General features: G+C 44.9%; 1 protein-coding gene across 1 annotated transcript; it reads right to left on the reverse strand.

The window, feature by feature from the left end:
• Positions 1-3,907: 3,907 nt before the first annotated feature.
• Positions 3,908-11,913, reverse strand: LOC123761105 (vascular non-inflammatory molecule 3). The gene is made up of 7 exons (XM_045747050.2): positions 11,670-11,913; positions 11,264-11,421; positions 10,985-11,140; positions 8,961-9,166; positions 7,964-8,069; positions 7,081-7,192; positions 3,908-6,045 (listed from the first exon to the last, which is right to left on the reverse strand). The coding sequence occupies exons 1-7, from the start codon at positions 11,743-11,745 to the stop codon at positions 5,243-5,245; spliced, it is 1,617 nt and encodes a 538-aa protein (XP_045603006.2). The 5' UTR covers positions 11,746-11,913; the 3' UTR covers positions 3,908-5,242.
• Positions 11,914-16,316: the final 4,403 nt, after the last annotated feature.

The following is a 16,316-nucleotide window of genomic DNA, read 5'->3' on the forward strand; positions in this document are numbered from 1 at the left end:
CGCCCGCCCTGCCCAGCAGTCCTCCGGCCCACCTGAATCCAGTCCGGATTTTTGCCCGCCCGCAACCCACCCGCACACGGAAATCCCCTGGTTTCTTCTGAGCGTCTTGTTTTTATGGAGGCGTTGTATCGGAGGGGCAGCGGAGGATACAACGACCTGGAGGAGCGGGTGGTGGTGCTGGGTTCTAGCAGTATCGTCAGGTATGTGTAGCGTCACCCACCTATTCATTCCCTCTAGAATGAACTGGTGCATAAGCATGTTCCTCCTCCGTGGCGCGTCTTATAGGTCATCTTCACACCTCTGGTGCGTCATGTAGGTCATCTTCACACCTCTGATGCGTCATGTAGGTCATCTTCACACCTCTGGTGCGTCATGTAGGTCATCTTCACACCTCTGGTGCGTCATGTAGGTCATCTTCACACCTCTGGTGCGTCATGTAGGTCATCTTTACACCTCTGGTGCGTCATGTAGGTCATCTTCACACCTCTGGTGCGTCATGTAGGTCATCTTCACACCTCTGGTGCGTCATGTAGGTCATCTTCACACCTCTGGTGCGTCATGTAGGTCACCTTTACACCTCTGGTGCGTCATGTAGGTCATCTTCACACCTCTGGTGCGTCATGTAGGTCATCTTCACACCTCTGGTGCGTCATGTAGGTCATCTTCACACCTCTGGTGCGTCATGTAGGTCATCTTCAAACCTCTGGTGCGTCATGTAGGTCATCTTCACACCTCTGGTGCGTCATGTAGGTCATCTTCACACCAACCACGTTGGTTTTACACATATAAATACATCAAAGCAAAATTATATGTGCACACAAGCACGCTCGTACACGCACACGAGCGCGCGTGTGCACAGTTTACCAGAGAACATTAACCGTTGGATGAACAGGTGACGACTGAAGCAAAGAGAACCGGCATAACAGCATGAAATAGAAATACTAAGTACAGAATTGATGGAAATGACAATGTATGCAGAAGGGCGAGGAACGAGTTACTAGTGCAATGGAGAATGGTGTACAATGGAGAATGGTGTATACTGGAGAATGGTGTATACTGGAGAATGGTGTACAATGCAGAATGGTGTATACTGGAGAATGGTGTACAATGGAGAATGGTGTATACTGGAGAATGGTGTACAATGGAGAATGGTGTATACTGGAGAATGGTGTACAATGGAGAATGGTGTATACTGGAGAATGGCGGTTCATCATTACAAATTGTTGTATAGCCACACCAGGAAGTCCATGAGAGTGGACACGCGGGTCATTAGAGTCCACAAAAGAGAAGGTGGACTCCCGGTAATTATCATTACTCATTCAATTATCACTGAAAAGTCATTGACAAGTACTCATAAAGGCGCAAGTTTTCTTAATACATTACTAATGGGGTTTGCTGAGTCAGTGGAAAGACTACACATCAAGCCGGTCGGCCGAGCGGACAGCACGCTGGACTTGTGATCCTGTGGTCCTGGGTTCGATCCCAGGCGCCGGCGAGAAACAATGGGCTGAGTTTCTTTCACCCTATGCCCCTGTTACCTAGCAGTAAAATAGGTACCTGGGTGTTAGTCAGCTGTCACGGGCTGCTTCCTGGGGGTGGAGGCCTGGTCAAGGACCGGGCCGCGGGGACACTAAAAAAAGCCCCGAAATCATCTAAAGATAACCTCTAAAGATCTAAAGAAGAGATCAATGACTCCTGTTGATGAGCACGGCAGCCCCAACCACAGACATGGGAAAGACCCTTACCACATAAAATATGACTTATTATAACTGGTCCCGGACGTTACAAGGACAATGGGAGTCATCTTTTTTGTATTATTTTTGTTGTGTTGTATTTATATATACAAGAGTTGTTACATTCTTGTACAGCCACTAGCACGCATAACGTTTTGGGCAACTTCTTGATCCTAATTTTGACACACACACACACACACACACACACACACACACACACACACACACACACACACACACACACACACACACACACACACACACACACACACATCACCAGGAAGCAGGCCGTAAGAGCTGTCTAACTCCCAGGCACCTATTTACTGTTAAACGAACAGGGACATCAGGGTGAAAGAAACTCTGCCTGTTTGTTTCCGCCTCCGCCGGGGATCGAACCCTGACCCTTAATACGACTCCCGAGCGCTGTCCACTCAGCCGTCAGGCTCCCAAATATATGCAGACTTTATTTTAGGCTTTCTTTTTCGAACCTCTCTACAAAATCAACAGTACAAATAGAAGATTATTTTTTTTAGCACAACAGTCCATATTTTGTACATTACAGTCACAGTCGCTAAATGTACTGTCATTTTTGATGTAGAGATTGTAGGCGTGACTGTGTGTGATGACCGGTGGTGGTGACTGGCCGGGAACGGAACGGAACTATCAGGGGGAAAGCGCCAAGCCATTAAGACTATATAGCACTAGGAAGGGGTCAGGATAAGGATTTGGGATGGGACTGGTGGGGGGGGGGAGGAATGGTGCCTAGCCACTTGGACGGTCGAGGATTGAACGCTGACTTGCATGAAGCGCGACCGTCGCTCTACCGTCCAGTCCTAGAGGTTGGACGGGAGCGAGCCCTTCATTGAAATACAGGGGTGAGTGTACACAACATGTCCCCACATAGCATGGCATGAAAGGTTAACACAATGGAGAGAGAGTAGGTTAGTGACCTGTGGGAGGTGTAGTGGTGTAGTATGCTTGGGGGGGGGGAGTAATGAGATGTCCCAGCCACCGATCCCCTCCCCCTCCCCCAGGATCCTCACACCCCTCAACTGCGCTCCCTCGTTAAGTTGCTCGTTATCCACAACGAGTCTCCGGCACCCCCCCCCCCACACACACACACACCCCTCTGTCACCACCAACCGCTTCTGCTGCCACTACCACAAGTTCTTATCACCATTCCGTCCAAAAAAGACAAAACACTACTAACACACCACCGTTACCACCACACGACGTCAAAACACACACCTACGATACGATGTCGTAATTGTGTGTTTTGAATCATGAATCACACATTAATTGTGTGGGTGTGGGGGGGGAGAAGGGGAGTTAGTAACAGTTGATTGATTGACAGTTGAGAGGCAGGCCGAAAGAGCAGAGAGCTCATCCCCCGCAAGCACAACTAGGCGAATACAGCAACCCGTTCTCAGGGGCCAGAGGCCAGATTCACGAAGCATTTACGCAAGCACTTACGAACGTGTACATCTTTCCTCAATCTTTGACGGCTTTGGTTACATTTATTAAACAGTTTACAAGCATGAAAACTTGCCAATCAACTGTTGTTATTGTTATAAACAGCCTCCTGGTGCTTCGGAGCTCATTTACTGTTTAATAATTGTAAACAAAGCCGCCAAAGATTGAGAAAAGATGGACAGGTTCGTAAGTGCTTGCGTAACTGCTTCGTGAATCTGGCCCCAGGCTCGTTAAAGCAGCGGCCGTTCCCCCAGGACGCGTTCGTTAATTTTTACGTGCTGCCCATTGAAAGTAGGGATGTTCTCATTTGGAAGAGAGGTCGTCGGCGAAGCACCTAAGGAACCTAAATATTGAGACTTTACACAGAGAACCTGAGTGGTGAAGAGTGTTAGGCTTGGTGGAGGAGCGTCGCAGGCAAGGCGTGAACCCCGTCCAGGTTCTCACGGCACAACTGGTCTGACGAGTGTGATGAAGTACTCTGTAAAGGTCAACACTGTAAACAAAAAACGTCTCTGCTGCTTTTGTGGAGGAAGTCCTTAGAGACTCGTAGAGTGTACCATCGTCACTAGACTGAGACAGAAATGTTGGTTCACCAGACCACCAGGCTATACTGGTGTTGTTCTGTGTATGCCTGACCTTCAGTAGGCATACTGGGCATACTTGGCTAAGATTTTTGGATATATATAATTTAAAATTAAGTATGTAAATATTTCTTTATTATTTGTGGCAGTTTTCCCCTGAATTGTTTTTTTTTTACATTTCATCACAGAGTGATACAGGGCGTGCGAATTATTTTCAGATACAGTTTACATTTGGTCAAATATGCATCCTCAGACGGTGCACATCCCCGGAGGTACTCCTGACAGAGCCTAAGCCGAGCAGTAGTTAAGGGCGTCTGTTTATTGTAACAAATGATGCATAGATAGGTGGCTCTTCTTCCCGGGTAATATGTTAAGAGACTGAATATCCAGTGTAGAATTCACTGTCTCAGATCTACAAAGTTATGTTGAAGGTCTTCACATATGACTATTCTCCGAGTCTTTAACTTGGCCGGATGGTAGAGCACCTAGCTAATATTCTGGATGACAAACAGGACTAAAGTGTGGTCGTTAAAGGTTCTGGGTTAGATAACGTGGGAACTGCTTGCTGTTATCATATCTGGCAACAGCCTTCGAGTCTCACAGGGGGCAAAAAAAGTCTGACTTAGTCAATATGTCGCAGATTGGGTTTACTTAATGATTTAATTAAGATTCTTGAAGTTTCTTGTTATTGGCCTATTGTTCATGTCTTATATTGCAAAACTGCAACTAAGCAAATATTCAGTTGATATTATGTATTAAATTTGTGCTGATTGTGGATTAGATTGTATGATGATTAATAGAAGTATGATAGAGAGTATGTGTTGCTGTTAATGATCCTGGCCGCGAGATGTGTAGGGCTGGTGTGTGATTACTCTCTGGTGCTGGCCAACTCGTGCCCAATAATTACCGCAGAGTCCAGGGACGAGGGTTCGATCCCTTTGCACGGCCTCAATATTTTCTCCTAGATACTTCACATTGTTGGGAGTTCACCATGCACTTAATACATATATTATAGAATTTGTTATCAAGCTATATATTATATATTTATCCCATAATACTAAAAATTCACTGTTGTTTACTGTGGCATATTATTCTCCGTCAGCGATCTATGTAAGGTTTGGTTAATTAATGATCAAACATCCTTCTTACACACAGCCTTTGTTAAGCGGTGAAGTTTTGCGTCAGACTAAGAAGAATGACCCGCTGTTTTATCGTTTAGGTGGAATACATCTTTCCTTATGTATAGAGGTATCTGTTATGGCTGGTGTGGTTTTGAACACATTATAACTCTGGTGGCTCCATATTACTGTGTGGGGAACCATTAATATTATTGGCCCTGTTGGGTTACTTGTATGGTGGAGTGCTGATAAGGAGAGATAAATTCTGCATATACTAAAGTATCTCTTCTCTCTCTCTCCTTCGTCTCTGCACTCTTGGCTCTCTTCACCAGGGAGCTTATGGGTCGCGGTCGTACCAGCGGCCGTAGAGAAAAGTGGAGAGGAGATCTGGCGTGGGCTCTTGTGTGGTGATGGTGCGAGTGCCTCTGTCATTAGTGGTGGTGTATTGGTCGTTGGCGACGAGGGTCAGGTTGCGGGTAAATATTGATGGATAGACGTAATTAATACTGAAATTTCCCGAAATCGTAAATGGGCCAAATTCGTCGTTCTGCGGGAGGCCGTCGTTAACTCGAGCACAAGTGTTGATGTCCTCTGTGTGGCACCACACCACGGCACACACCTGCGCATAGATCTTGTACACACCATCTCCCTCACTGATGATGCCACTGTAGGCCAATAAAGAGTAGTTGAGAGACGACGTGAGGCTGTAGGTGAGGGTACAGCAGAGGCCGTCCTGGTGACATGCTTCGACTTGCTGCGTCTCGCCAGGCCCACCTTGAGGGAGCGCCACTTGTGTATAGTTGCTCAAGTCGTCGTAGTAGATCTGATGGTGTCTGCCTTGGGCACTGGGAGCCTCCACTGAGCCACCGGCCATCACCTTGGTCTTCCCACCTAGCTTGATGTGCCTCATGCCAGGAACTCTGGAGGATGGCCGATACTTGCCGCTGACGGAGGCGACCGTCTCGACCTCTGACACGATCATCTGGTTGCCGGAATCAGGATCGTAAGTGTAAGTGAAGGAGAGATCGGAGAAACCACGGTAGATGCCGGAGCCCAGTTTTGCACGTTCTGGGAGGTGGTAGCCGGAAACCATCAGATTCACTCCCAGTTCTCGAGACCAAGTGTTCTGCACTGGCGGAGCTGAGGGAAATGTTGAGATAGTATTAGTGGCTTGTGAATTAATGCACATACACACACACACATATACAAGCCCCGCAAACCCCGTTAGTTGCGGGGGCTCACCCCTGCAAGCACAACTAGGTAAGTATACAGTTTATATACTTACTGTATACAGTAAGTATACAATTGTAATCTAAAGATTAATTGAACGATTGATCATACTGAAGCACAAAAGGCTACAATTTGAAAGACTAGAGCTAGGAGAGACCTCGCATAGACTGGATACTGATATAGCCGTGAAGAAAATTAAGGTATCACATTAGATTTGGGAGCCGGTCAGCCGAGCGGACAGCACACTGGACTTGTGATCCTGTGGTCCCGGATTCGATCCCGGGCGCCGGCGAGAAACAATGGGCAGAGTTTCTTTCACTCTATGCCCCTGTTACCTAGCAGTAAAATAGGTACCTGGGTGTTAGTCAGCTGTCACGGGCTGCTTCCTGGGGGTGGAGGCCTGTTCAAGGACCGGGCCGCAGGGACACTAAAGCCCCGAAATCATCTCAAGATAACCTCAAGATAGATTGGACTATATAATTATAATACCAAATGAAGATCTGTTTTGATATAGTTTTCCAAGGTAACGGCAGCAACATACGTATTGGAGTATTACAGCCCGACCTCCTGAAGTGAGAGCACTTACAGTAACTATGTGGTCGAAAGTACACAACTGTCATAGTGGACCACCAGAAAGATGACTTTCGTATTATTGAATTTGGACAAACCGGAAACATGTTTATTAGCAATATAAATAGAAGACATAACCTCCCCTAGCAATCCTAGGCCTAATAAACGCTATCTTAGGCCAAATATAGTACATGTATGTGATATACTAGGCCTAGGAATAATTAAGTTTGGTTTTTCGCTTTATTTTTCCGGACTCTATAAAAATAAAAGTGCACAACGTGTTTTACCGGAACTCCAATGCTACATATTGGTACTCTCGACCCAATAGTTACGAAAAGAACTATCATTTCAGGAGGATGGGTTGGGTGATCTCACCGAGTGTGAAGGGGAGCAAATCAACCCAAGCTGTGCTCATGACGACATCTGTGATGCCGTGAGTCACTACGTTGTTCACGCCAGGGTGGAAGAAGGCGATATCGAAGCACACCTGCCGGAAAACATCTGGATTAATTACACGGAACAAGTGACTCTCTCGCTCCTTGATCTTATTACCTTCATGTCCAAACGTTCTTCATGACTGTGTACGCTTTAATGTCCACCTGACTCTACTCAAATCTTGTCAGCTTGAATTATTTGGGGCGTCTCTTGGCACCGCTGTTGTCACCTGATGCTGGATATAGTCACTCTCATGTGGATAATGTTACACGTGTATAATGTTGCCAAGCACTAGGATAACCGCAACTAGTCATGGGTAATTTCACCCACACTACCATAATCTTACTGCGTCATGTGGCCGTGTCTTATAGAACTCGTCTCTAGGACTACCTGTCCTCACCTCTGGAACTTAAAGAATTTAAAGAATTTAAATTTCTCTAATGCAGTTCCTCGAATGTTTAGATAAGGTGATCTTTAAGGCTAAAGCTGACCTTAGGGAAGGGTAATATGAGGGACGAGTACTAACCTGGAGGAATCATGACCTGGAGCGGTGAATGCGGATTGACCTGGAGGGATACACACTGGCCTGGAGAAAAGTCGCTTTAAAAGGGTGACTTGGAATAAAGGTAACATGAAAGAAAGTTCTCATGGAGAGAAAGTGGAGCTGGCTGATCTGAAGGGGAAAAGGCTGGTCAAGGTTTAGATAATGGCTAACCAGGAAGGATTAAGACTAAAGAAAGCTCGTAAGGTGGAAGGCTACCCTGCAGGCATACAAAGACTGACCATCAGGAGCAAAGGTTAACTTTAAGACGTGAAGACCGACCTGGAGGGTGAAGGTGACGCCAAAGTCTGTGGTGAAGATGGCAGTCTCGTCACTCTCCGTGCCCGGCTTGAAGCTCGCCTCCAGGTACAGGTTCTTCTTGCGGTACCTGCGGCCACAAGTGTCTTTGTTATTGCGGACTGCAGAAGGAACTAGTCGCAATGTGTTGCCTGCGTCCCTATAACACCAAGGGGCGTGCTAAGACTGCCCTGAAGGTGCTCTCGTAGACTCCTTATCCAACCTGTCCTCTTAAAAAGAACGTCGCTTGTGGCCGTTTGCCCGTATGGCCGAATTTGGACGTAATTTGAAATTGAAAAAAATATGAAAATAAATTTGGGATTTTTTTTTTCAACAACAGTAAGTTAAGGGTCCTCTGATAGGTTAGGTGGGCAGGAAATTCTCATAAAGTTTCAAAACGTTATGAAAAACGTTAATTTAAAGTGTCCTCTTATAACCTCTGCGCGTAGGCCGGACGACTCAAATAGAAAACGGAACAGAACGTCACTTTTGTGAGTGGATTTCATTTCAAATTACGTCCAAATTTGGCCATAGTGCGCATACCAGCCAAAAGTGACGTTCTTTTTAAGAGGACGGGTTGCCTTATCAGTGGTAGTGGTCAGGTATTGGTGGCAGAAGGCCCAGTCAACGCCCTCTTCTATTACATTGCGGCAACGATGGGGTGAGGGATCGTTGTGAGGTGACGGGTGTCTTCTAGTCACGGGAGTCTGAGCGGATTCAACCCATATGAAATTGAAAGCTTCAAAGGTCGTGCCTGAGTAAAAGACACCTTTTAGGTTGTATTCAAGCAAGGGAACCTGCTTTGGTTAATTTCAACGAACTTATAGAATAACTTTGCCATGATCACAACAAACGACAGACCAAGCTACTGTTTTTGTCGATCTGTTGATCTTTAGAAAGAGCAGACCACAAACTCGACCCTATGCATCTATACAGATAGAACAAACCACGATTCACTGCCTGTCGATTAAGGTAAACCAACCTGGCGATGACAGTGCCGCTCCTATCGAAAACGACCTGGCTATTGTAGTAGATATAGCCACGCTCTGGACACTTGTATGAGGTGTCCAGGACGTTCTGGAAGGGGTTGTAGCCGGCCGTGTCATTCCTGCAGGGGCTCGCCTCCCCGAGGTCCACGACCAGGTAGATCTCGTTCTCCAGGGCAGCACAGCTCAGGGCTCTCAGGGCCTGTCAGGGAGGAAGAGGAATAGAGGAACAGCTTCCAGGGCCTCGGGAGCATACCGTAACATCACCAGCATTTAGGTGAGGTCATTGTCGAGGCAAAAACAATGAAGATATTTTATAATGTCCGGAATGTGCACATCTCAACAGACAGACGTCGGTAATTATACCATGTAGTACAAATTCTGGACTTTTGTAATGTTATATTGTTATGGCAGATGATATTGTATGTTGCGTTATGTTTTTATTTGTAATTATTTGCTTTTCATCGGGCAATTAAAACGGAGACTTTCAGATCGTTGCAGAATCTTCCACGCCCTCGCCATGTAATTATTATCTCGGCCAATCAGGGATTGCCAATCAGGCAAGTTACATAATCTGATTACCTGGAATATCATAGATGGCATTTCAGATGATTATAATCTTATAACTGATTAACTAATCAGGACACAGATGACTCTCTGGCTCAGGAACTCCCTGTAATCCAGGCACCTGTAAGAGGTGGACCCACCCATCTCTGCCTCCATTTTCTCCTACACTGACGCAGGTGTGACATCTATACAAGATCTACATACTGTGATATCCACTCGCTGTAACAAGTTGTATATCATACCCCTGCGTCTGTGACGTGCAGGACGACGCCGTGTAAGGATCGGTCGGTCTAGGAGAGCAAGGAGCAGTGATGCAATCACTCCACCTGACGAGTTAACGACAAATATCCTTCCCTTATGAGCACTGATATCTGTATAATGTTTTGTTAATTTAGATTTAACTACTCAGAAGGAAATGTCCATGTAGCACGGGCTATAGTGAGCCCGTAAGGATCCGTATGAGGTATGCCATGTTTATATCCAAGTGAACCAGGTGTGTGTGAAGATCATCTCACGTATGGGAGCATTATAACACACGAGTGCTTGGAGGCACTCATTTACACATGCTTAAGGAAAATAAATATTTCAAAGTTTTCTTGGCACATCTGCGTCGCTTCTCACGGAGCAATACTGCCAGGTGCTGGCTTATACCTTTGCCTTCGAATAGACAGACTTAGCTTGATGTAGATATAGTAATAAAGGAAAATAAGGTCCAGATTGTTATAGTGCTGTGTATGGTTGGATCAAGCGAGCTGTAGGTGGTGGTTTGCAGTAACAGGTGAAGTTCACTGTACTCTTCAGACCACTAATAACTTTGAAGATTAATCAATGTGTACGAAATCTACTTGTATACCTGGAGTCTTAATAAGGAAGTGATAGACATTTAAGACCAGTTTTACTGTAAAGAGCTAGTGAACGAAGACTACTATGATGAGTACTAAGAGTACGATGATCACATGGACGTGATCATCAGTATGATCACGTCCACGTCACACATCTCAACATGTTTACTTGCTGAGTTACTGTAGTAACTCCTGGACGGTCGTCATCAAACAGGTGCAATAGTCGACACCATTATTGTGGTGTGTTACCGACCGGGTTCACCCTCCTCACACGTAGCGCCACGTGGCTATCGTACGATGGCTATTTACGATGTCTTAGAGTAATTAATTAGGAAGCATTTTCAATCTGATGAGTTTTGAGAGAAAAAGTTTACTAAGAGGCCATAAAAAATTCATCTCTGGGAAAGTCCAGATTTACGAGAGAAATGCATATAAAGACCTTACTGTTGGTTTGAATATATAGATATTTTAATATTAGCTGCTCGTCTTTGAAACTACCCCATAAACAATACATTTCTGTTGAACAACAATGTTCATAAAGTACTACAACAACAGAAAACCTAAAGTACAGACTATAGAAGAGTATGTCAATGACCCCCGCCCCTTCTGACCTCAACGTGGCCCAGGTCGGCGTCCACGGCACACGGCGTTACCCTCAGGTCAGGGTCAGGGACGAACAGCATCAGGGAGAAGAGATCATCTGGGATGAATGGATGCATATTCAGACTCTCAACTCCGTACTCCGGAGCCACCAGGATGTCCACGCCCTACAATACACATAACAGGAGGTAAGGCCACAGTAGGGAAAAGGACCGGAGAGATTAAAGGAAGATTTAGGCAAGAGGGTGAAGGGAGGTTCTATAAGTTTATAGCGTCGTAGTAAGCCTCACCTGAGCCTTGGCCAGGGCGGTGTACTCAGCGAGGACGCGAGAGTTCTCCCTGACGATGGCCTCTCCGCCTCCATCCTCCGTCCACAGGTTATATGGCTCGTACTCGAGCACGGCGGCCACGTACACCACCGGAGACCCCTCAGACACCCTCACCTCTCCTGCCGTGCCGGGAGACAACAGTGAGGGACGGATTCATCAAGGAGAGAGAGAGAGAGAGAGAGAGAGAGAGAGAGAGAGAGAGAGAGAGAGAGAGAGAGGTGGCGTGGAGGGTACTAAACTTTCATTATAATTTAGACTTAATAATGTGGCATAGCAACATTTATACCTGGGATATATTAACCAAGTCGAATATTCAAGTTTACATAATCATAGAGAAATACTTTGGTGTTTGGTAAATAATTCTCACCTTGTGTGGTGTGGCTGGTGCACAAGTGGCCGATGGGTAATCCCACCAGCACCACCACCAAGCCGATGAACATCATCTCTAGCCAGGAACCTGCTCTTATGACGACTCCATCAAGTTTACTGTTATAAGCCCAAGAGATAAGGGAGGGGGGTATACCTGCCCCTTATATCTGAGCGGTTGTGAGACCCTTGTAGACTGATACACACATGTCAGCCTCCTATCACCACCACTTTCACACTGGAGCCTCTCACTGAGCCTGTGTACTGGACCAGCTGGAGACCTTCCCACACACCATAGTCTTATAGTGGACAGAGTACGAGGTCTACCTACCACAGTCTCACCTACCTATGAGTCACACTGGGTGCAGGGTAAGAGAGAGAGATGAGGTGTGAGGGCGTCCCTCATCACCACACACACCTGGGTAGCGACAGTGGCGGCGGCTGCGCTGGGAGGCAATAACACTTCCCCTCACCTGAGTGTGTGAGGTGAGTCCTGAGTATGGAGGAAGACAATTTAGCTTTCTTCACTTCATCGTCGTGATATGCTGCACGTGTCACGAGATTCCTCATGGTAATAACCTTATCAGCAGGCGAGGCAGCCAGGCGAGATATAGATTCTATGTGTTGAGCTGTTTCTTATGGAAGAGCAGCTTATTTGGTCGCTATCTTTTAAATTTTGGTATTTAAGGAAGTTAGTTTGATCACTAACCTATCCGAGGACCCACGAACAGAGAATGGAACATTACGTTAATTTCGCGAGACGCTATTATTATTTTTATCAGTTTTTGGCCTTAGGGAAATTATGTCAAAATGCGATGCACTATTTGAGGAGAACGGGTTAGGTCAGGAGTCTTCGCGGAAACTATGAAGCAGCTCGCTCAGTGATGACTAACTATAGACCAACTCAAACACACCTTACACATTTATACTTTACTCAAAAGTATAACAAGTATCACCTAATTTCCTCACATTGTGCTACCAACTCACCTTGTACTGTTCTCTCTAAAAATATAACTCTTTCGTCGACATTAATTAAATTTTTTTATTTATATATACAAGAGTTTATTTATATATACAAGAGTTCTTACATCTTGTACAGCCACCAGCACGCATAGCGTTTTGGGCAGGTCCTTAATCCTAATATTACCCGGAATACGACCCGCCAAATCGTTTAACAACCAGGTACCCCATTTACTGCTGGGTGAAAAGAGACTACAATTAAGGTTTGGGGCCCAGTCAATCCTCCCCGGCCAGAATACGAAGCACTCGTGAAGCTCCCGGTGAGTATGATGTCACCCACTGCGCCACGGTGACATCAATTCACTTCTCATTAACATCACATTTTACCATAATACTATATTCAGAAGTTGTTACCTCACTGTAAAATGTTAAATTTCATATTTTATTTCTTTGTTAACTATGGAGCAGAGGTAAGCGCAGTCCGGTCACAGCCGAAAAGTGCCAGGGTTAATTTCCTGCGGCAGGGCAAGAGCTTTTTCGTAATATTTCATTTCTCCTTATGCATCTGTTCACCAAGCAGTAAATAAGTACTTGGAAGTTAAGCAACAGTTGAGGGATGCATTCAGGAAAAGCCCAGTCGCTGGTTTAGGGTAAGTCGATATGCCTAATAGGTTTGCAGTTCCTAATAATTTCGAAGTTTCGAGAAGTCTCTGTGGCGCAGTGGTAAATCACTCGCACGGCGCTTCGCAAGCATTTTGGCCTGGGTAAGTATCCAAGCCGGGGAGGATTGACTTGGCGCCAATCCTTAACTGTAGCCTCTGTTCACCCAGCAGTGAATGGATGTCTTGTTGTTAAACAATAAAATAAAAATAAAATAAAATAAAATGTTTATTTAGGTAAGGTACATACATACAATAAATTTTTACAAAGATTGGTTGACTTATAGGTAGAGCTAGTACATACAATGCCTAAAGCCACTATTACGCAAAGCGTTTCGGGCATGATACGATTTGGGAAAAAACGCCAAAACGATTTGGCGGGTCGTATTCCGGGGAACAATTAGTATTAAGGACCTGCCGGAAACGCTGTGCGTGCTAGTGTCTGTACAAGAATGTAAGAACTCTTGTGTATATAGATAAAAAAATAATAACAGAGGAAAAATATATTGCTACGTATACTATATATAAATATATTAATATATAAATGTATATAAAATATATTTCGTATATATTATACGAAGTTAACCCTGAAAATCTTTCAGTCATTTTCTTTTATTCCAGCGAAATTATATAACAGGGGAGACCCCAATATTCTCATTCTGACGGCGTTTGGGCTGCACTCTTCAAGCATATCTTATGATTTTCCATTGTCTGGGAGAGAAAACTTCAGGCTTATCGAGGTCTTTCCAAGGCTCTACTGCGACCAGTCCTCCTGAATAGGACATCACATTTTGATGTATAAATCCCCCTAAGGTCAAAAAGTGAGTTACGAAACATCATAGCATTCCAACATTACTAAACTGATGCACTAAATTGCCCGAACCTAACCTAACCCACTAATAGAAAACGGGAGATGTCAGTTTTGCGAGGACGGGGTTAGGTTGTGTCTGGTGGCTCAGGACATCACTCCTCAACAGTTTAGTTAGTTTAGTTCATTTATTATGCACCCCATACCCATCTTGTGGGCGGTAGTGGAAAGGGTTACAGAGGCACATAATGGGCTCAGGGACTGAACCCCACAATTCATTTAGCTAAGCAAGTTACAATCTTGATGAGCTAGTTAAAAAATTCAATATAAGTCATCACATCAACAATGGGTTCGAGATCGACCTCAAGTACAGGTTCTAAATTAAGCAACTGACATATGTGGAGAGCTAGTGTCAAAATTTATATGTTTGTCCTGCACACCGCCCCCCCCATCCAGTGGGCAGCGGTGGATAGGTTACAATCACTTAGTTACTACCTACAGTTAGCAAACTGGGGATATTTGGCTAAAATTTCTGGTAGCAGATCATTTTGAATGAAATATTGACACATCGCTGGAACATTGGTTATAGAATTGTCTCTAAATTCACGTATCTTTTCGCACTCCATCACATAGTGACGGAGGGTGTGCGAATAATTTTGTTGACACAGTTTACATTTGGTCAGGTCTACATCAGCAGATAATGAGAATTCCCAGAGATACTTGTAACCGAGTCTAAGCCAAGCAGTAGTAACATCTAGAAGTCTGCTGATTTTATTGGATGATCCATAGATGTGTGGCTCCTCTTGCATGATAGTATGATGATAGATGGAATTACTGGTGTCAATTTCACTTTGCCTCAGATCTACAAGATCTTGTTGAAGTTCTCGGTGTACTGCTGCTCTCAGATTGCTCATTGACAATCCAAGGTTACACTCAACGGCTCCTTTAAAGGCAGAATCTTTGGCTAACTTATCAGCTCTATCATGCATTCGGAGGCCAACATGAGATGGAGACCACATGAAATGGACTCTGTTACCATCCTTAATAATTTTGTTGTATTTGTGTCTAGCTTCGAACACGAGCATGTTACAGTTATGTCTTAAAGAGTTGAGAGCATTTAAGGATGATAAGGAGTCACTTACAATTAATGTATCAAGTTTTGAGACTTGTACACATTTCAGTGCAAGGATCAAGGCAAATAGTTCAGTCTGAAGGGTAGAGGCCCAGTTGTTTATATGGACTCCCCACTCAAAGTATAGGCCATCGCCCATTGTCAGGACAACTGCACTTCCAGCTGCACCCGTGGTGCGGTGTAGGGAACCATCAGTGTATATAATTTGAGAGAGAGAATGCTCTGTGGACAGAGCATCAATATGGCTTAAGGCGTTGAGCTTTGCCTCAAGACGAAGCTTGGGCTGATCTCTAATTTGCTTCTTGGGTGGAAAGGGAGGGATTAAAACTGGAAAGGGTGTAACCTCCCACGGTGCAGGAAAGTGCCGTTGTTGTTTCTCTTGGTACAAATCATGAACCCCATACATTCTGAGTTGAGTTCCAGTTTTTGTTATCCATTTGGAACAATGCTGATCTTCAATAAAGAAATTCTGGAGGGCTTCTGTGCAAGGATTAGGATGAGTTAGCCTAAGCATTTTTATACCAATTTGACAGTTAATTTCAGTAACACGATCAACAACGCTCAGAATATTAAGTTCCTTTCTCATATTAAGTATCTTTGTGGTACGAGGGCACCCAAGGATTATCCTCAAGGCTTCGTTCTGCAATTTTTCAAGCCTTCCAAGCTTTCTTTCAGGCATCAAAACAAGCAGAGGTGCAGCATAATCCACTAAAGATCTGATGTATGCAAAGTACATCATTTTGACAATTCTGACATTGGCACCATAGCCTGAGTGATAACCTGCAACAGCCTTGAGAGCTCGGAGCCTCTCTTTAAACTGACGACAGAGTCTGAATACAACAGGACCATACAGTGGCACCTCAAGGCCAAGGTATTTGAATCTGTTTACATAGTCAAACTGGGAGCCATCAGACAGTTGCATCTTGCGAACAGCTCCTCCCTGCCTGGGTGGGCGCCGATTTAGTATCTTTGTTTTCTCTGCTGAGATAATTAAACCTAGGTCCTGACATGAGTCTAATACAGAGTTAAGAGTGTTATGCGTGTTAGCATACCCAGTGGTGTGTATCATTATATCATCAGCATAGCTAA

This window comes from Procambarus clarkii, chromosome 41 (genome assembly GCF_040958095.1).
Source record: "Procambarus clarkii isolate CNS0578487 chromosome 41, FALCON_Pclarkii_2.0, whole genome shotgun sequence".
In the NCBI taxonomy this organism is placed as follows: Eukaryota; Metazoa; Arthropoda; class Malacostraca; order Decapoda; family Cambaridae; genus Procambarus; species Procambarus clarkii.